General features: G+C 32.4%; 1 protein-coding gene across 1 annotated transcript in view; it reads right to left on the bottom strand.

Annotated features, from left to right (window-relative positions):
• The window catches only part of LOC140432723 (glutamate receptor ionotropic, kainate 2-like), a 100,469-nt gene that overhangs the window by 70,525 nt on the left and 6,134 nt on the right, over positions 1–23,810 (bottom strand). The window contains exons 3-4 of the mRNA XM_072520793.1: positions 6,940–7,312; positions 3,631–3,772 (exon numbers count right to left, since the gene is read on the bottom strand). Coding sequence (XP_072376894.1) covers positions 3,631–3,772; positions 6,940–7,312 — 515 coding nt within the window. The remainder of the gene's footprint in view (positions 1–3,630; positions 3,773–6,939; positions 7,313–23,810) is intronic.

Here is a 23,810-nt window from a genome sequence, read left to right as displayed (position 1 = left end):
GCGTTAAAATTTTTAGACTGATTTGAGTAATGGTGTGCAACAGAATTTTTTCGAACATAGAATCGTTCATTAAACACTGAAATATATCTAGTGGTGTATTAGCTTTTTTCGCCTGTCCAGATGGTCCTTGAATAATATGCAAAATATTTCTTTTTGTAGTACGTTTCCGATGATTAGATACAGTTCACCAGCTATGACCATTTTTGCCTTTGAGACTCGTAGTCAAATTGGAAGTATGCGGTTCAGATTCGTTCACAATGTTTTCGGTTTCTTGCTCTTCAACTTGTTGTAAACACAAATCTTCAGAAACTTTTTAGTTTTGCTAAGGCTGAGTTAACTTTAGCGTAGGTGTTAAGATCGTTACCTTTGTTGAATCGCCAAATATTTTACCTTTTTAGCTATACTTTCCGTGGTCTACACTTTCTGTCCCAGCTCGCGGAGATAAGAATACGGCCGGGGTCAGAAAGCCCTGCCTGTCGTAAGAGGCGACTAATGGGTAGGAATAGGGAGGTGGAGAGCCGTCGTTGGAGGTGTCGGGTTGGTAGAAACGCACACGGTCGCTTCGGCGGCACGGTCACCGCTCTACATTCCTAGTATCCGAGACGAGACTCTCGTGGGACCACTCTACTCCCATTCCAAAAGAGCCTGGCCAGGTTGAACGAGCTGGGCCCGTACATACCTCTCCTGACCTTGTGTCAGGCGTGGTGTGGGTGCCCCGGCACTTACCCACCGGGAGATTCAAGAGTGGTAGAGGAGAGATCCTCGGCGGCGACCTGTCTACGTGCGAGGTGGAAATTTCTCCGCCTGCCGAGCCTACTTGCCCGTGGTGTGGGAATAACGGGTAGGTGAGGTACTCACAACACAGGTACTACGGGAAGGGTGAAGCCCCCACGCGGTGTAACTTGCACACGCTGCGTGGCACCTTCACTTTGGTGTCGGACTCGTAGGGGCAGAGGTTTCACTAAGGGCGTATGTCGAGAGATAGATAGCCCAGGGTCCTGCCAGGTCTTTTGTACTTGGAGGGCACGCAATTCTGCAATGTGAGTCACCTTAAATGACCCCTAGGTGAGAAAAGTAATCCTAGTTCCTCCCCCATCGTAGTTTTTCTTTTAATTTCCAGAATAGTAGTGTATTTAGTTTAGTTAGAATAAGTTAATTTAAGTGAATGTTATTACACATTTGCTGCTGGGTGGATGGGAACTTGGCCCGATTGCCAAGAAAAAAAAACCAAAAAAAAGGCTGATATTATTTACTGAAATGAATGGCCCTGTTGAATGTCGACTCATACAGAAGAAATCTCATATTAAAATCTACATGAAGTGATATGCATAGAAACAAAAGTAAAGTGATTAGGCTTTTTTTTTCATTTTAGGACTGCTACACTGAAAATCGCTGATTTCATCACTGTCCCTGTCTTTTGCTCTCTGTCTTTACATTCTAAATTGATAGAAGTTGCGTTATTTGATTGTAGGCTACCATCATCTAATTCACCCATCAATAATTTTTCGGCCCCCAATTCCAATTCCAATTGGAGTAAGGGTCTTTTATCGTCAAATTTTCTAGCTATTTTTAATTAAATTGTCTGTGAATGAGAAAAGAAAATAATAATACCAAGATAAACTTCTATACACTTTTTTTTATACTATACACCATACACTTTACTATACACTATACACTTTTTTAGTAACTTTTTCGTTTGACTTTATTACTTATGTTCTCATCAATTTATCAATGTTTATCTACTTTGTAACGAAGATATTTTTTGCCTACCATAGGGTGAGATTATGAGGTTCAAAATTGGGGATAGAAATTACTGGGAGCAAAAATAGGACAAGCAAAATAAACGTTACTTGTGCGAATGGCGCTCAGGGTTTGTTAGGAGAGCTGGGGTCGTAGATAAGTAAAAAATATCAAGGGGTTTGTATTGGGGCAACTACAAAAATATGAAACAAACGGTCATGAATCTCTTGGGACAAAATAAAAAGAAACAGGAAACACCTCTAGTAATTTATAAAGAGATCCACTTCAAGGTGCTTAATTATAACTATTACAACAACTAGTTATAACTAGGGAAATATTTATCAGAAATGCAAAACATATCTTTTTCAAATAAAACTCAAAAAAGGGTTAGTTAAAAAAATAAACAAATGTTAAGAAACAAAATTTAACATTTATTTTTGTGTCACCACAAACAGTTACAAAATAGACAATATAAAAACACTATATTAATAGTCACAATTCAAAAAAAGTACAGAAAAAACTTACATGTCATCCGTTTACAAACTCCAGGAGTTGGAGATACTACATAAACTTACAAATGTTACCGCATAGAGATTAACCTTTTTTTTAAATAAACAAAGCAAATAAATATCGAAAATAATAAAGCTAGCTGTCATAAATATTAAATTTTAAAAACTGAAAACAAATAATATAACAGCTAAAGTCAAAACCCAAAATTTACAATATTAAATATTACTATTTTTTAAATTTTTAATGAAAGCAATTATTGTTAAAAAAAATGTCTGTCTTTACTTTAAAATTTGATCAAAAAGTTACCTTAATTCACCAAATAACACTTTGAATGTTCTGGAACCATAACTGCAACTAACTGGGGGTAGACCTGGGCTCCACTCTCTGCGTAACGAACACACGAACAAATCCATCTCCAAACTGCCAAAAAGCCTTAAATTACAACCAGGGAGAAACAAAACGAGGATGGAAACGACGATTCTTCCAATCCTCACTCAAAACATTAACTGAACCATCAACTGCTACAAAACTACTTTTCACTGCTATATATTTCCATAAAAAGGGGACAAAAACAGAAAACCACAAATTCGACGGATGAATTTGGACATGACGCTGGAGATCACCGCTCTTCACCGCGGCTCCAACGATAGTGACGAAATTATCTTTAAAAATTGATCGCATAAGTTGGAATAAACAAAGCACTTTGTGTATAAATAAAACACAACGGAAATTAAGACGTAAATTATTAATTTTAAAACGCAATATTGGGCGGTTTGAACAAAGAAATATCGAAGAATTTGCGCCTGTGACTTAAACAAATAATAAAATGATTTATTATCGACGGCGACGTGAAAAGAACGAAATATTATTTGGGTTTTTAATTTGAAAGATACGAACTAAGAAACATTGAAAAAATTCTTCGTTGTTATAATGCATATATAACGGGATTTCAGTTTAATACATATACGAGGGGATTTCAATAAATTTACAAATGCTACAACTTTCCACTTTATTCTCATTTAACTGTCTCTGAAAGGCATGCAAATTGACCGATTCCTACCTTGAGTACCTGATCATTCTCCGGCGTAACCTGTTAACCAACCTTCAATTTTTTCACATATGTATATGTATTCCTACGTTGTTTTATTGACACATTTTTTTTACATTCCTCATTTCCATTACCGTAATATATATGTCGTTTATTTTAAGATAAACATGTTTTACACAATATCAAACTCGTTGACAATTTGCATCATCCACTGTAAGTGTTAGTTGACGTTTATTATTTCAAAAACTAGCACAATATGCTTTGTATTTCGAATCTTTTGTCAAAGAGACGGATTATTCTCGGAGCAAATAGTTGTTAAAGCAATTACTCACCAAGTTAGTCAGTATGTAGCTATGAAATTCTGACAACAATTTAAGTTCTTGAGCCAGTCTTAAAATGTCCATTATTCTGTCCGCCTCGCAGTCTAGGATGAAGTGTGAAACTCCAGAGCTCTTTACTTCTTTCAACACTGATCTGCAAAATAGTCAAGGTGATAATATTATATGAGGTACAAGCGAAGCCATAATATAATAGTTATTACTCAAGAAAAGATATCGTAAATCAGATATATAAAGCAATAAGTATATATATATATATATATATATATATATATATATATATATATATATATATATATATTTATATATATATATATATTCTGACGTCTTCTTCAGGGCTTCCGAGGTCTCAGTCTCCCAAGCCCCCAGACACTACTACACTCACTAGTCACTTCTAGTTCACTCACTAGTTCGCTACTACTGTACTGGTACTAGTGAGTGTATCTGGGGGCTCAGGAGACTGAGACCTCGGGAGCCCTGAAGAAGACATCAGAGAGGATGTCGAAAGCTCGGACCAATGGATATCGACGCGGTTCAACCCGGAAGACTGGTGAGTTTAATATTAATTTTTATAATAGTATTAATCTTAGCTCTAGGTTTAACGCGGAAATCTTTCCGAACATATATATATATATATATATATATATATATATATATATATATATATATATATATATATATATATATATATATATATCGGGAAAAGGAGTACGACCGTCAATCCAAAATAAACTAAGGTACACTCGAAGAGTGGTGGGTTTTTCGGTCAAAGTGGAGAACTAAAAGACAAAGAAGGTGGCTACTTCATCTATTTATTGAAGACGTTTCGCTTTCTGCTCAGAAAGCATCATCAGTTCATCTAAAAAGAACAATATGAAACCAAACATCCATAGAGAAGTTACAACAAAAGTGTGTTACCTTACAAAGACATGTAGCAGTCAATGATGTTAAAAATATGAAAAAGCTTACGAAACTGGACATTCAGAGTTAACGTTGTATAAAACAATTAATTGAAACTAGGTATAGTTTGCAATTTAACAAAATTAGCACAGCAAAAGAACATGTGATAAACATACATGTATATAAAAAAGTTATATATATAATAAAAACTTAAGTAAAAAACATTAAGGTTTATTTTAAAGTGTAAAGAACTAGAAAGATCATAAGAATGCACTTCCAACAAATTTATTTAATAAATTAGATTTTAATTTTAACTTTAGGTAACATTATAAGTTATTTAAGATTAATAGTAATAAAGACTTCATTTAACTTCATTTTATCTTTATTACTATTAATTGAAGAATGAAACCTGTAAAATTCCTATACTTTACTATAGGAAAAATTCATTTTATGGCCGCCATTTTTAAACCGGTTTGATTTTTTTAAATTTTAAACCTTAGGGGGAATCTACTCAACAATCTGTTTAATTATTCGAAAAAATTATTCTCCTATCTATCACCGTTTAGGAGGAGTATTGCGCACAAGAAAAGGGCTTAGCCTTTTAGTATATAAGATGTAGTTGTATTCCGACAATACGAGTCGAGTCTCGTCCAATGTGAATTAAACCAAAACCAATGTGCAACAATTTTATTTTTCTAAATTAGAATTCATCTAAGTATTTCGGTGAAATGATTTCGAATATTATAATACCTTTATTAACTACAATAACTTAACTTAACTGTCAAAATACTTAAAGTCTTATTTAGCTTGACATTGAGTACATGACACTGAGTACGTGAGAATTATTTTATTATTGTCATTTTTATATTAGCTAAAAGCTTCAAATGTTTTTTTTGCAGGTAATGTAATTTTAATTTAATATTGTACAACTATGTAAGAAGCTCTCAGAAGCTGAAGGAAAAACTAGCCCACATACAATAGAAGTGTATATTTCAGTTTGATAACGTCTTACATATTTTCAGAGGAAATCCTCTGTCCTTACAAAATCATCATCAGAATTAATGAATGAAAGTCATCTTACTATGAGACTTTATCTGTCTCTAATTGTACTTCTCATTCAGCAGACAAACATATTTAACCGCAAATTGCATTTCATTATTTTATACTAGGAAATTTGAACAATTTCTTACCGGAATGTGGATATTGGAACCATCAAGCCACTATACTCGTATTCACAATGAAATGCCAGACGCTGAACTATCGAACTTTTCTCTATCGTTAGAGAAAAGTCCTGTCTAATGGCGAGTTTCAGAATTTGTATTATTTTCTTAAAGTGAATTTTAATTAAAATAGTTAATGCAAATTTAAGAAATGCAGCTGCTTATAAAACTTTGTAGTCCTGGATGATTTAAAAAAGGCAAAAAAATAGAAAACTGTAATATTTGCACCATAGGTATACTTCTGCCTAATATATATTATTACTATACATTTTTGTGTTGTACTACAGCTGCTACAGCTGTTGTTATCAAAGATAACTCTAAAAGAAGCCGCAAATACACTGCATAACTAATAAATTAACAATTAAATAATATGTACTCTACAAATAAATCTTACAATAAATAAAACATAAATAATTAAAAATATTCAAGTCAATTTGACAAATAAACATAACATTCTGATCAAACATAACATACAATTTTCAATTCGTCATTCTGAATATTTTTTCCTCAGAAAGTTTCCCTAGACACCAGCGATGCTATGTAAGACACCTGAGTCAAAAAAATAACAACCATGATGATCTTCGATAGTAATTGGAGTCAACGGTATTGAATGTGACTGAATCTGAGACGAAGACTCTGACGATTGCAGAAAAGCACAACAAAATTCAGCTGAAGTTCAAACATAACATATGTCAGTACGTTTACTATACATAAAGCAATTTGATTTACTAAAACCAGTCAGTAATCTGGGAATTTTCGTTAATATTGGCAACGTTGATATTTGAAAAAAGTTGCTTTGTACTGTTGCTACTTAAAGAAGTAGAAGAAGATTCTTTTTTACTGCCAGACGCTAGCTTACGACAGTCGTCCCTTTGGTATACAAAATTCTTACAATAAGAATACTGTTTTGATTTTCAGCTACTACTTGAAATATTCTATAGATAGCTTTAGATTTTTTTGTAATCGTTCTATTCGTTTATTATTTAGGTATAAGTTAATATTTAACTGGTACAAAATTCTTATTCAGATATAACGGTAATACATTTTTGATTTAAAATTTCCGCAGTACACTTCAGCGTGATAAAGTAACAGGATTCAAAAATTTCCTTTTCAGATGTTTTATATGTGCGAATTTTATGCGTCTATTTAAAACAAACAAAATAAAACTGTCTTTTTTACAAACCTGAGATTTTCCTTTGGCCCCAGTGCCTTAAAAGCCACCGCGGGGTCGCTGGGATTTAGCTGTTTCAGCGTCTCCTGCAGCCTCAAAAGTCCATTATCATTTTCATAAAGAATGGTGTAACTCTTCCAGTCGTTTTCGCGCACCAAAGTAGCCAAAGCTTTGGAGAGAGCTTTAGGACTCGGGTGTAAGTTGAAAACTTGATTGGGTCTGTCTGAGACCGGTTGGCGGTACGCGAGCGTTGCCAACTTCGGATTCCAGAACGTCTGGAATTGTGGAATCTGAAGAGTGGAGGACACTGATTGAATCATGTCGTTAATTTCTGGCGATTCGGGACCAAAAATGGCGGCAATGCCTTTCTCTACCAGCTGGCATACTGAAATTAGAAGTTTAATTAAATCAGAGGAACGCACTGGATAATTATATCTAGTGAAAAATTATTCCGCGTTTTAATTAACTTCAAACATAGTTTGAAGTTATACAGATGTCTTCGTAATTTGGAACCGCATGGAAAACTTTTTTATTATTAAATTTATGAAAACAATTTTGTTCATCAAAAGTTTCACATAACCTAAAAATTAAAATCTCAAACCATCATGATCAAATTTGTTTGAGTCTAATAAAAGATTTGTCAACAGTATAAAATTATAATAATAATAATAAGTTTATTTGTTTAAGTTTGTAATAATAATTATTGTATGTAAATACAGAAAATTTATTTTTTGCAATCTATTCATTATTTTAAATATAATAAATAACAAAGAAGCGTTTTTTATATCTGCCAATAAATACAACAATACCCGGGATATTTACTAGCAGATCAAGAATACAAATAAAAGTTAAAGATAAAATAATAAGCCGAGGACCAATATATTGTGTAACTTAATATTTTGTCTACCACATAGGGTATAATTAAAGGGGATTTGATAATTTGGGACAGAAACTATTGGGGCAGAGAGAGGGCAAGCAAAATAAACGAAACTGTGCGAACGGCACTCAGGGTTTGTTTAGAGAGCCGGGTCGTGGATGAATGGCAATGGGGTTGGATTGGGGCAACTACCAAAATAAAACAAAGGGGTACTTACATAAGTCTCTTGGAACAAACAAACAAAACAACAAACAACAGGAAGGACCTCTAGCAATTTAAAATGAACGCCGCTTCGAGGTGCCAAATTATAACGATTAAAATAAGTAGTTGTAACTATTAAAATAATTATTAGAAATACAAAAATGGTTAGAAGACTTTTCTAAAATAAAAAGACAAAATGATCCAGAGAAATAAATTAAACATTTATTGTGTCTCACCACAAATAGATATAAAAATACAGATGGCACAAAAAACACTATATTAATAGTTACAGAGATTCATACCAAAATAATAAAGAAGAAAAAACTTATATAATTATGTCCTATTCGTTTACAAACTCTGTTGCTACAAAACTTACAAATGTTACTGGGCTATAAACTGTGGCAAATAAAAATTATCTTTTTAAATAATGAAAGCAGTTATTATTTAAAGAAAATGTCTGTTGTGACTTTAAAATTTAACACAAAAACTTACCTCAAATTTCACTAAATTTTTCTCTACATAATGTCTGGGGTCGGGAACTGGATATATTAAATTTTCTGGGGATAGAACTGGATGGGAAATCTCTGAATACGAACAAATTCATCTCCAAACTGCCATACAGCCTGGGATGACAACCAGGGAGAAACCAAACGAGGATGGAAACAACGATTCTTCAAACCTCACAAAAAAACTGCAACTGAACCATTAATCTGATTAAACTGCTACACATTTTCCATGAAAAGGAACAAAACAGAAAACTTTAAAACTGGAGTGGAGCCTACCGCTCTTGACTATGCCTCAGCGAGAGTGAGCAATTATCTTTAAAATTCCGTTGCACAATCTTGGAATAAATAAAACGTATAAACTGGAATATTTCTGTCTATTTCTAACTCGCAAAATATCTCAAAGCGGTTTCGATCAAAAAGATAAAAAGGAAATACACATTTGTGAAATATAAATAAGCTATAAAATGGTTTACATTAACTCAAGCGACGCAAATAAAAGGAAATTGAAAGATTCGGTGTTTTAACTTGTACGAAAAGAAACAGAAATACACTAAGATTATTCTTCGATACTTTAGCAAATACGAGGGATTTCAATATATATCAAAGAATTTTCAAATGCTACAATTAAAGAAAGAAAATAATGATTTCATAGCACAAACAACCTGAGTTTTAAAAATATTAAAATAATGTTTTAACGAACTGTTAAACATAAGAGTTTCGGTCAATACGACAAGTAGGACATACTACAGAGCAGAAAAATAATAATATCATAACTACGAAATGGTTAACATAGTGTAGCTAAATGATACAGTCCAAATACAACCCGTGGTGGAAAGGTTATGAGAAGTAGAAACTCTTCCGAATAAATGGAACGAAGATATTTTTACGAAAGTTCGTTAGATTTATCCCACATAGAAAAAACCCTTGACGAAAAAGAAGAAGTAGTTCGAGAACATGTGGATGAAAGGGATACTCTGGAGCATTGGAGCGCGGTGAAGTGACTCCTGTTTACACACGAATTAATACACCTCGCTCCAGTGAATTGTTACACCCGAACGTAATTCCAATTTAGAACAGTAATATTTTGAGTTTTGAAATTTATAGTTGTCATTTAAGTTATTGTAAACAAGTAGATTATAGATTAGATAAGACTAGATCTACTTAAATTCCTTACGATCTTATTTTCAGGAGATTGCCTTCATGCGAAGAAGAATGTTCGTTCCTGACGTACATTGAAAATTTAAAAGAAAAATTGGAAAAAGTCTACGAATTTGCTCGTAAAATAAAAGTAAGTATTAAAAAAAAGTGATAAAACCAAGGCCGGGCTCGACATGCTTTCTACTGGTACAACTTTCGAAAGATGTGACTTATTATGGTTATACAATCCCGACTGTAAGAAAGGACTTTATCCGAAAGTTCAACGAAACTGGGAAGCCCCGTACACCGTCTTGCAGAAAATAAACAATCTAATGTACCACATCCAGTTTTCAACTAGAAGTAAACCCAAGGTAGTTTATATCGAGACCAGCTCCATACCATGGAACTAATTCAACCTGTTGACTTCAATCGATCCCTGATAGTCCAGTTATTCGTGGCAAATAACTATAAAGGAGGGAGCAGTGTTACGAAAGTTCCATAAAATTTATTCCACATATAAAAAGTCCATTAACACGAAAGAAGAAGTAGTTCGAGAACATTTAAGATGACATCGAAAATTCGATGATGATCATCGATTATGATAAGGATTTTAGCCAATTCTCATCTGTCAAAAAACGCATGTGTTGATATTTGCCGTCTCATTCGTCAAGAGGCTATTTAATATAATTTATTGCCGTAAGCCAGACAGATTCTCATGTTACAGATCCAAACTTACCAGCATGTTTAAATTAAAATTGTATCGTGTTGATTTTTAAGTTAATATATTGTGTTATATTTATGTTATAGTTATTGTTAAAATATTTACTGGTCGTGTTATTTTTTAGAGTTTAGTTTAATTGTGATTTAATGATTAAATTTCAAGAAATTCTTACACTAATAGTTTCAACAGTAAATATTTTAAAAAATCATATGATACATATCAGTACGACCCCGTTTGGCTTTCATATGTTTCTGTTGACAATTGGGAATATGTAAAATGAATGTAGTTTAGTGTTGGCGAAACGTCGAGAACTAATCTCAGAAGACAACGGCCTAACAGCCCAAACAAACAGTTTAACAAGTTACATTGTATGTTGTTTTTATTCAATTCAATTAATTATTTAAACATTTTTGATGAGTTTGTTTCAATTACGTGAATAATTAACTATGTATGTAAGATAAATGACAGACGGTGGCGCGTCATTCATGAAGTGATTTAGTAATTTTCAAATATTTCAAAACGATTAATATTAAGTAACTTGCTAAGCACAATTAAAAAGGTTATAGTTTCTAAATCCCCTCTAAAGTTTACAGTCAAATACGTAACAGAAACGAATTGAAATGTAATAACGAATGAACCTATTAAGTTTAACCTGTCCTCACAAAACCATCAAATCTTTAACGTCACATTATGTTCAAGTGCCTCTTAAGCTTTAATTTGAATTTCCAGAAGTATGTGTCTGGAATTGCGGTATATATCTACACTGGATAGACACTGATTGAACACCGTCGTTAATTTCAGGTGATTCACGATGGAAAATGACGGATATCCCTTTCTCTCGAACCTCTTAGTCTGAAATTGAAGATTTTAATTAATTACATTATTTTCTTTCCTTGTCTGGCACGAGCAGCGACGGAACATGTTTTCTTGATAATTTATACAGCAATAATTAAATAATTGTACGATATCATTTGATCACACCATCTTTTTTTATTAAAATTATACAAATACGTCTTTTTAAAGTTTCATATTTAAAATAATTTGTAGTTATTTTGTGGTCTTAAGCAACTTTCTTTTCTTGTAATTTTATCGTATGTATTGTTCTAAGCTATTCATTCTGCACACGAATGAATAGAGTAACACAAAAAGGAGAGATGGCATGCGATCCGGGTAGCGACCCACGCTCTCCTGGGGTCGTATTTTCGAATTCATTTGAGCATATTTTGAATACGAAATTGGAAGAAATTCGCTCAAAATCCAGTTTTTTGTATTTTCGAATACTGCGTATATGAATTTTTTCGTATACGGCGACTCGAATGGGTCTGAACCATCCGAATTTCGATGCTAGTATAAGATCAAAATAATTGTTGTCATTTCATTTGTCACTTGGCCCATGTACCTCGGATAAGATTTCAGCCGATAGTTTTTAATTGTTGTTATATCCAATAGTTTTGAAAAGGTAAAAGAAATAATAAATTAGACTTACTCACAATCAATTTAATTTAACTATCCAGTTTCGCTTGTTAAAGTTAAATAAATGCTGAAATAATAAACCCATATTAGAGTGTTGTCTAATAAAGATAAACAAAGATAGATGATATAAATTACAGTAATTATGCCAATATTACATGTCTCTGGTTTTTCAAAATGAATAAAATGTTTAAGCAGACAAGGTAAGACCCACAAATTGGTAAAATGGTCTATTAAATTGTAATAAATTATTGAATGAACAAATAAATAAATCATTACTTACATGCCGGTACTCTATTAATTAGTGGTTGAAAGAACATGGTTCAAACTCTCCTGTATTGTTGAATGGATAACTCAAGTCTGCTATTGTAATTGTTTGACAGTAAACGGGGAAGTTTGTTTGACAGTAAACGGGGTTCTTGAGGGGACAGATTTTATCCAATGAAGTAGAGATAGGTATAATGTGATTGTTTGTTAGATGAAAGTAATGTTCCATACCATTAAGTTATTTAAAAGTTATTTATATTTATTCTAGAGATATATTTATGAAATGTGTGTTATTTATTCAGATTTTATTTTATGAAGGTGACAGTTGTAAGACAATGAATGAGATTAGATGTACAAATTGTGTGGGTGTGCAATTCTTTCAAATTGTAATTATCAAATTTCTTTGATAAAGTTCTATTGTTATATGGCAAATGATTGTAAAGTTAAGTATTTAAAATTAAAACTTAAGAACAATTTAAGACACACAGAAAACACTTAAAAGGGAGACGAAACAAACATTAAATTTAAAAAAGGAGGGGACTTGAATGCACTACATCTCTTACTTGGAGACAATGAGTTTTTATGTTATCTATTAGATTCTAGAGGTAAATTTTACAAATGTAGGTTAAAGTGTGACAGTTCTTCTTCTATTTCTGAATACTGTAAGTTAAGTTATCCCATTTTATAAAATAAGCTAATATTAATGAATGTCTTTAAAATTTTTTAAAATTTTAGATATCAAAGTTAGTTGATGTGTTTAATATTGGCATACTTTAACAATCTTTAAATAATTAAATTTCAATGTAACAATATGAATAATTGAAATACATCTTCTATGATAACTAACTCAGTTTAGTCAAAATTACAGAACAAACTTAAGTGATTATTTGGTAATTAAATATGTACATTTGTAATCAAAATGTATAACAAAGTTACAAACTTTCTTTGAAATTATTGTTGGTGTGAGTTATCTGTCATGGTGTGTATAAATATTTTTAAATATTTTATTCCAGTTCTGATATGTTAATATGGAACTAAAGTAATAAGTGGATAAATTATTGATGGTAAATTAATTGATAAATTCAAGAAATTGACTGCATTATTAAGCATTCAATAATTATACGAAGACGGTTGCGTTTCGATTTAATTTAAGTCTCTTACCACTCCCTAACACGTGTTTCTGGGTCTACCCGTCATCAGAGAGAGTTTGTAAGAAGAATGAACAGATGTATCATCACACCGACACGAACAATGGTGAGTTTGTATAATAATTTCTGTAACACTTTAACATTTTCAAATTTATAGCCGTTTATGGTTAAAGTATAATATTACTATTTGAAAATGTAAATTTGCATATGATTCGGAATAACAAAGATCCATTTAGTTAATACTACTAGTCCGAACGACTTTTCAATGTTGTGTTGGAAACCCTCAAACCACGTGTTTGAAATCAAATATTTTGTAAGATGAGTGTATTTCGAAACCAGATGGGATATAATAATAATGTTGGGTTAAATAAGTTGAGGTACCATACCAGTTCAATAGTGATATTTAATATAGTTTTAGGAAAAATATTGTTTCTGGAAATATGTTACAGAAAATTCTGTGAACAAGAAACCTAGATCCATTGGGGACCAGATTTTAAAATTCATGTAGAAGATTTAAATAATCCAAGAAGTATGTCAAATGCATTTGATTGTATATGGGATTCTGGAATATAGAGTACCGGCATGTAAGTAATGTTTTATTTATTTGTTCATTTATTAATTTATTATAATTTAATAGACCATTTTACCAATTTGTGGGTCTCACCTTGTCTGCTTAAACATTTTATTCATTTTGAAAAACCACAGACATGTAATATTGGCATAATTACTGTAATTTATATCATCTATCTTTGTTTATCTTTATTAGACAACACCCTAATATGGGTTTATTATTTCAGCATTTATTTAACTTTGTATCGAGACCTGAAGATGCTTTGCATATTGTTGAAAGCGAAACCGGTCGTCTGGATAGTTAAATTAAATTGATTGTGAGTAAGTCTAATTTATTATTTCTTTTATCTTTTGAAATGGACTCACACAAGCAACACATTCATGATTACAATATTTTTGCATTAAACTTTGTTTTCAATAGCAGGTTTAAATACTTTTTTAATAGAAAGAAAATAGTTAATGCTCTTGCAGAGGCGGAAATGTTAGCGACACGGAGATGCAGAGTTTACCCTCCCTTTCTTAATTCTCTAGAGGATTATTCGGATGTACAATTTAAAAAAATATACAGAATAACAAAGTACTCAGAATGTAGTTGATATGCTTAAATATCTCTTTTTTTTTTGTTCAGTCGACACCGAACCAACATATTTTATGCCCTTTTTTTTTACTACTTTTAGCTGATTTACAAGAAACAAATTGTTTTAGATGAGAAAATCACCATAAAATAGGTTAAGTAAAACCGTCAATTATTCTTCTTTTTTATTATTTGAGTTTTGGTTGTTCGAATTTGCAGTGTTGCTGGTGCAAATTCTTCTCGTATACGTATATCATTTCGAAGGACGTTCAAAAATACACATCCAGATTTGTATACGAAATTTTTAATTCGAATTAACTCGTATACGATAAAATTCGATGAAATTCGAAAATACGACCCCTGATTCTGGGTCAGACAGTGTGAAATGGATCTCCATGCACGAGCACGCGAGCCACTCGTGGTAAATGGGCAACTGAAAGAAAAATCCAAGCACAAAAGCTTCAAAGAAGAAAATCAATAAATATAGGGACATGGAACTTCAGAGGTCTTCTCCAAACTGGAAAACTTCACATAATAGAAAAACAGCTAATAAGGCAAAATATAAACATATGTAGTCTAGCAGAAACACACTGAAAAGATAAAGGACATGTTAAAACAAAAAACCACACTATCTACATATTAGGATCTGAAAACACACAATACAATAGATAGACTCATAAAAATAACATTAGAAGCAAAAACAGAAAATTTGCATGTCAGTCAGGTATAAATGCCCACTGCAGATGCCGCCGATGACGACATTCACAAGATTTACAACAATATAGAAAACATCTTAAAGAAAATTCAACAAAAAGAGCCAGTATATATTATTCGAAACTTTAACGCCAAGGTGTGAAAAACTGAAAATGAAGCATATTTAAGAGATATTGTCGGGTCATTTGGTTTGGGCATTCGAAACAACAGAGGGAAACGTTATCTACAGCTTGATAGTGAAAACAATCTAGCGATAATAAATACACTTTATAAACATCACCCAAGAAGGCTCTTAACAAGAACTTGTACAAATAAAGAACATAAAAATTAAACCGACTACAAACTCGTGAGGAAAAGATGCTGCTCTGTTTCGTAGATTACTCAAAGGCTTTCGATTCAGTAAAATGGAATTCCATCTTGAGTATAATGGAAAATATGGGAATACCTAACCACCTAGTTATCCTTATAAGAAATTTGTATGATGAAAACTCAGCCAAATTTAAAATACATGGAATACATTCAGATACGTTCAAAACAAAAAAGGAACTAGACAGAGCTGCATATTAGTGTTGTATCAATCGCGATTGATTCGTTCGTTTTGATTCAATTACTTTAAAGTATTGAACGACCGAATCCCGCTGGTTCATAACTATCGAATCGTATGGTGATAAAAATCTATTGATCGGCCGCCGACGGTGCCGATCGAGATTGAACCAAAACAAAATCGCACAGCCAATACTCTCATTACTTTCGGTCCTCGGTTATTCCTCACTTGCGACGAGGACCGATATATGCCATGGGGCTGGATGATTGCGTTAGCTTGAATGATTGAAAACTTAAAATACTAGATATTGAATTAAGAACTGCGTGCAAGGCCAAGGCAGCGACTTAGCTACAGACCGGAAGTATTGGAGTTGGAAAATATTATATCGGGCCCAAGCGATTGCTTTCGCTTGTGTTGTTAATAGAGGAAAGTGCCCAAATGAAAAAATATAAGTGAACAATTAAAAAAAGGAACTCCATCAGCATTAAAAAAAAACAGATAGGAATAAGATCGAAGGCTTCAAAATGTGGGTTCATAGAAAAATTCTACGCGTGTCCTAGACAGAACATAGAACCAGTATGTAAATTCTGGAAGAGCTTCATACAAAAGACAGCCTGTTAAAAGAGTAAAACGAGCATACCTAATTTACTTCGGCCATATAGCTAGAAGAACGGGGTTCATGGAACTATTGGTAGTAAAGGGAAAGTAGAAGGCCGAAGACCAAGAGGAAGATCTAACACGATGGACAGATCAAATAAAATCTTTGCTGGAAAAATCCCTACATGAAGCCGTCCATATGACATAGGATCTCAGTCAATGGTGATAGCAAGCTAATAATATTTAGAGTGTCACCACACCCTGACAAGGGCTTAAGGAATAAGGAGGAGGATTGTTCTTAGCGTAGTTTTTTGGGGGTTTAGTTCATTTTATAGGGTATCTGTAGTTTTTGTTTTTGTTTCTGCAGTTATAACGTCTTCTATCTACAAGTCCTATAGATATTATGTAGGATCTTCTGTTGTGAGACTAATAATTTTGTCGTTTCTCGCTGAATCAGATTCCATTCTTTCTCGCATACATGGTACGTTGTATGGTTAGGGAGTTGTATGGTTGTATTTTTGGCTATTGCAGCTGGATATATAAAGCGATTGCCATCTTCCTTTGTATCTCTGGTAGATTTTGCCGAAGGAGGATCTCCTTGTTTTAGATCAATTGCTATTTGGATGTGGTTTCTAGGATTAATGAGAAAACATAGTTAGAAATGGTCCATCAGAGGAAAGAGCGATAATTGGAAATTATTTTAATGTACATATTGGTCAATCCAAGAGAGGATATAAAGTAATGTTAGAGTATATATGGGCATTAGATATAGAAACTTAAAATGCAATAGTTGCCAAAATATTAAACGAGAAAATGACTCCAGCACTAAAAAATAGAGACCTCAAAGAAAAACTCAATGGATATATAATGGATCAACATTTAGAATAATTTAGGGTTGCAGTGAATAAGATTAAAAATACTACGATAGTAAACAACGTCCTGAAATGACATGGTACATGAACAAATAGAACAACTTAAAACGAGATTATATAACCAGTATATACTCCATGTTTTTACTTATGGTTCACACGTTTGGAAACTTAAAAACCTAGATATATAAAAAATTATAAAAAAATGATTTGATACGCCCCTGGCTGATGCGTAACAGTGACCTGAAGCTGTTTACTTCAAAATGCTTTTTCCGAATCATCTGAAAGCAAATAATAACGGTGTAATTGTCGAATTTGACCTCGCCTTAATTGCGTTTTAATTTTAAATATAGTTCTCACAAAAATTTGAAGACCCAGCATCTTTATGGTTCAATTTGGTGTAAAAAGCATAGCGGAAGAAAGATTTGATTGGCTACAAGTAAAATCTGAGGGAGGCAACAGCGCGTTGTGCGAAATAAAAGTGTTAAACATTTTTACCAGTGTTTATTCCGATTTTTGAGGTAATAGTGAGAAATAAAATCCAAACTATACGTGAAAAATTGTATGAGGACATAAACTCTCTGCAGTGCAAAGAAAATTGGCAAAAAGTGACCTGTAAGTAAGTTTTAAAACATTTTATTGTATTCAAAACAAAACGACATTTAGAAATTCCAGTTCTTTTAATAACAGATAAGAAGACAAGTCTTGATCAAATTGAATGCGACGTTGCCGGTTATCCAAAAAGTTTCAAAAATCCAAGAAAGGAAATCCGCTAATTAATAATATTAACTAAATAAACAAAATTTAGAAGAAATAAAATATTTAATAAATTTAAATTTCATACTCAATTATTGCTTGAGAAGTTCTAGAGCTTCTGACGGGTTGACCGGAGAACTAGAACTTACCGCTTGCTATAATATAAAGTAAAAAATACATAAAAAAGAAATAAAAATGGATAGCGATGATGACTACACCTCAGAAGACAATAAAAAAAGAAGTCGAAAGGAAGATGATGAAGATATTTTCAACAAGAGCAAGAAACTTACCAGAACACCAACCAAACAACAGAAAGATGAAAACAAAATAGATCAGCTTTTAAAAATGATGCAAAATTTAACAGATCAAACAAAACATCTAACAACGGAGGTAAAAGGAATAAAAGAAGAACAACGAGAATATAGAAATGACCTCAGAGAATTAAAAAAAGAAATAAATGAATTCAAACAAAGTAACCAACAACTAAAAAAGGAAAATGATGAAATGAAGCAGGAACTAAAGATAGTGAAAATGAAGGTAGAACAGCTCGAGAAAGAGAGAAAGGCTAACAATGTTATTGTCCAGGGTCTACCGATGGATACAAATAACCCAAATGTAGTCAACGAGATTATGGCAAATTTCGTGGAAAAAGAATTAGGCATTAAAGTAGAAATAGAAGATGCTTATAAAATAGGCGACAAAACATGTCTTGTAAAACTAAAAAACAGAAATGAAAAAATTAAAATCATGAAGAACAAAAACAAACTAAGGGCATCAAAGCCAGAAATATACATCAATAACGATCTAACGCAAGAAGAGATGAAGATCCAACAAGAAATACGGAAAATTGCAAAATTTCAACAAGAAAAAGGTATGAACACCAGAGTAGGTTATCAAAAATTAAATATTGACGGGGCTATATGGAAATGGAACAAAGAGAAGAATGAACTGGAAAAGGCAAACCAAGACACGCCAAAAAACCGATAAAACAACAAATATCGTACACACAACAAAAAACGGAAACGAAAATGACAAAGGAAAAGGACATGAATAGATTAGATAAGATAAAACAGACGAGCAGGAAAAAATATAATAGAAAAATGAAAAAACGCGATGAACTAAAAATAAGTACGTGGAACATCAGAACAATGCTTGAACCAGGAAAAATGCAGGAGATTGTCTCAGAACTAGAAAGATACCAAATTGATATTGCAGTGATTCAAGAAATTAGATGGGCAGGTCAAGGAGAAATAAATAAAAAAAACTACACACTACAGTATTCGGGACATGGAAAACAAGGTCAATATGGAGTTGCTTTCATAATTATGGGAAAAATAAAAAATAACATTATGCAATTTAAACCAATAAATGAACGTATGGCTTACCTGAGAATTAACGCCAAACCATTTAATATATCAATCATAAACGTATATGCTCCAACTGAAAGTGCTGCTGCGGAGGAAAAAGACAAAATGTATGAGGAACTTGAACGAGAAATGGAGAATTTACCTAGAGAAGACACAATACTGGTAATGGGAGATTTTAACGCCCAAGTAGGTAAGGAAGACTACATTAACCAAGTAGCAGGTAAACACACATTACACGAAAAAACAAATGACAATGGTCAAAGATTATGTAACCTAGCAGCTAGTACCAATATGATTATCATTAGTACAAATTTCGAACATCCTAAATACCATAAAGTAACATGGATTTCCCCAGACCAAAAAACATGGTCCCAAATAGACCATATTCTGATTACAAGAAGGAAACAAACATCGGTTACGGACGTGAGAACTTACAGAGGTGCGCATGCAGACACAGATCATTTTATGGTGACTGCAAAGGTAAAACAAAAAGTCAAAAGAACTCTAAAAAACACGACAATGAAAGACAAATGGTACGTAGAAAAACTGAATGCTCCAGACATAAGGATTAAGTATGCTGATGACATGAACAAAAAACTAAAGGAACAGTGTAAATATACAAAGGATATAGAAACAGAATGGAGAAATTTAAAAAAATGTATAAATGAAACAGCGGATGTACACATAGGAATAAAAAGAAACAAAAAAAAACAAGAATGGTATAATGAAGAATGCCATAACATGCTAAAAAAGAAGATAGAAATTAGACAAATGTGGATAAGAACAAATAGACAGGATTATAGGGAAGAATACAATAGAATAAGGAATGAATGTAAGAAAAAATAAGGAAAATTAAACGTGCCTGGTTAGATGATAAGATAAAAGAAATAGAAAAAGAAAGTAAGAACAGAAACACAAAAGCATTTTATAAGAAAATTAGCGAGCAAAACAAAACTTTTAAAGGAAAGATAAAAGGCATAAAAGATAAAAATGGAAAAGTATCAGAAAATGATGAAGAGTATAAAGAAATTTGGACTCACTATTTTAAAGAATTATTAACAGAGCAAGAAGATCAAGACCTAAATGAAAACGTAGAAGAAGAGACAATGATGTTAGGAAACCAGCTAGAAAGACCAACAAAAGAGGAAGTTGAGGAAATTATAAATAGCAGCCGTAATGGTAAATCTTCAGGATCAGACGGGATCAATATGGAACTTATAAAATATGGTGGTGAAGAATTAAAAGAAAAACTGTACAATTTAATAAAAGACATATGGGACGAAGAAAAAATGCCGGAAGAATGGAACAAAGGACAAATTATCACGATTCATAAAAAAGGAGACCAACAAATGTGTAATAACTACAGAGGACTGACGCTATTAAACACAGCATATAAAATTATGTCGACCTTAATACATCGAAGACTGACCAACGCTATGACGAATATCATAGGACACTATCAATGCGGATTTATTAAGGGAAAGTCTACAACAGATGCCATACATACAGTTAAACAAATTATGGAAAAAGCTCATGGATATAAAATAGAAATTGAACTGCTTTTTATAGATTTTCAGCAAGCATTTGATACAATAAAAAGATCAAAATTAATGGTAGCTCTGAAAGAAATGGGAATACAAAACAAATTAAGACGATTAATAAAAATGACAATGAGTAGAACTGTAGTGAGTATAAAAACTCAAGTAGGAGACACAGAAGAATTTGTCATAAATAAAGGGGTTAGACAAGGAGATTCGTTATCAGCAACCCTGTTTAATCTTGCCCTGGAATACATCGTCAGGAAAATAAACAAAGGTACCCTTAGAACTAGAGAAGGACAAATAATAGCATACGCTGACGATATTGTGCTAATAACAAAAAATAGAAAAACAATGGAAAAAATGTTAAATGAAATGGTAACAGAAGGAAAAGTAATGGGATTAAAAATAAACCAAGAAAAAACAAAAATAATGAGATTTGATAAAAACTTCGAAAACAAAAAGGTTAGACTAGACGAATACATTTTTGAAGAAGTCGAAAAATTTAAGTACTTGGGAATATTAATAAAAAACAATGGAGAAAGAGAAACAGAAATCAAAGAAAGGATTATTACAGCAAATAAGACCTTCCATGCAAATAAGAAATTACTAAAAAATAAACTATTGAGTAAGAAATCGAAAATGAAGGTATACAAAACAATAATTCGACCGACGATGATGTATGCAGCCGAAACCCTCAGCATGACAAAAAAACAAGAGGAAAACCTTAGAATACAAGAAAGAAAAATACTAAGAGCAATACTGGGACCAATAAAAATAAATGAAAATGAATTTAGACAAAGAACGAACCTTGAGCTACTGGAAGAAATTAAGGAAGATATAGTGTGTAAAATAAAACAACAAAGAGCAAAATGGCTAGGACACGTATGGAGATCAGGATCAACTACGACGATATTCTCAATATTGGAATGGACACCAGCTGGCAAAAGAAGACGTGGAAGACCAAGATCTACATGGTTACAAGAAGTTGTAAATGATCTCAACAAGGCGGGCATACGACAGTGGAAAGGAAAAACCAGAGATAGGACACAATGGAGAAAAATAACTGAGAAAATTAAATAAGGAACATGAGGACTGATCTACCTCAAAACATAGATCTAGAGAGCGTAAGCGGCGTAACCCCTAAAGGGGTGTTTAGCCACATATATATATATACAAGTAAAATCTGGTACGAGAAAGTACGAGTTTGACACGAGAGAGTTGGCGTTGAGAGGAGAAGAATTCGAGGAGAGTAATAGCAGCGACGGAAGAAGAAGGTTCGTTCTCTTTGAGTTTTGAAAACCGGCAGAAGTTTGCCTTAATTTCATATGTGTGTGAGAAGAAGGTGATTTGAGCTCAAAATATCATGTAGAAATCTTGGTAATATGAGTTAATTACCGTTTGTTGTAAGCTGTATCCGGTAACAAGAGATTTGATTAGAGCGTCCTGAGGGCTAAGTAAGCCGACATGGTTTTAAATGGATAATAATCAGCCGGGTTTGAAGAATCACATATTGTTATCATCCTGAATATCCTGAAGTCTAGTCTTCTTATTTGATTTCATTTCTCCCAGGATTTGTCCAGCAGCAGCCTCCATTTTGTGTCTTTTTCAGATTTTGATTGTTTAAAGTTTGTGAGACAATGTTTATTTGTAAGACAATATTCAAATGTAAGGTAACGAATTTTTTCTATAAATTAAAAAGAAATAATTAGCCAGTGAAGCAGGTAGTTTTGCTAAATTTTTCTAAATAAACATTTTTTGTTAATACAATAAGATTTGCCCTCATGTCAATTTAAAAAGTTTATAAAAAAATAAAAGTTTTATGTATCAGCTAATTGTCATATTTTAGTTTCTTTTAAATTAAATTAACTTTTGATAATTAATTAATAATTTAGAAAAGTTGGGAGGTTTATTTCGACATATTATGACAGTAAGTACATCTTTTTCTGACATTTGATACATAACCATAGTGTTAAAGTCTGTTTTGTTAGAAGGTTTAATGTCATGTTTTTTAATAAATTAAGATAATTTTTGGAATAACTGTTCATGTACAATAAAAATAAATATCCAATTTTTTCTCTTTAAACTAAAAGTTTAAAAAAATATTTGTTTTAAAAAGTATTCACCCTTAAACATTTTTAGGAAAGAAAAACCCTACACTTTCTTTCTAAGCAGCAAGAGGATTTTTTTAATGCTGTTCTAGTTTAAAATATTTTAAAAATCTTGTTTAGTATTTGCCCAGGACATTTCTGTATTTCTTGATTTCTTTTTCGTACTTAGTTCTCCTAGTTGAAAGTCAAAAATTAACGAATAGATCCTGCACTACGTCACTGCTTGACGTTAAGTTGAAAACAGGGGGCGGAAATGGAGGACCGAGTGAACAAGATGGGAAGTAAATATAACCAGAACCTCCTTCCTTTTATCTCTGCAAACAGATGCTTTTTCTTCTCCCAATCTAATGAAAGCTGCTTTAATGAAAATGTGTATGACTAATTTCTATTAGCATGCAAGATCATAAAAATTAGTCCTTTCTTTTAACAATCTAGTCTTAGTATACTAATTAGGAATTTCTGTGTAAAATTAAAAATTGTAGTCTATTTACTCCGAAGTGTATATGACTTTCTAGCAATTACTATACTAAAAATAACAAGCATTTTACAGTACCTACTCTCATTTGCTTTTGTGACGAATATTTACATAATTTAATAAAAGTTTACTTTATTATTATTACTAGGCATTATTCTCGATATACATTTATGTTATGTTAGGTTCAATTTGAGTAAGCGCTTAATCATCCGTCCACTCGACCTAAAAGGTCATATTGTGGCTCATCCATAGGTTAAAGTTATTCCTTCAGCCCAGCCTTTTTAACAAAGTCTATTATGGTATAAGGTGCACTTTCTGTCGGTTCGATTTTGTGTTGTAGCATTTGTAAATTTCTTGAAATCTTCCACAGTACTATATCACCGAATGGCACCATATGCAGAACGGATATATGTTTCGCACGAATAATTAACAACTACCCAG

This window comes from Diabrotica undecimpunctata, chromosome 1 (genome assembly GCF_040954645.1).
Source record: "Diabrotica undecimpunctata isolate CICGRU chromosome 1, icDiaUnde3, whole genome shotgun sequence".
Classification (NCBI taxonomy): Eukaryota; Metazoa; Arthropoda; class Insecta; order Coleoptera; family Chrysomelidae; genus Diabrotica; species Diabrotica undecimpunctata.
The sequence above is the reverse complement of the archived record's forward strand: the minus strand, read 5'-3'. Positions and strand labels throughout refer to the sequence as shown.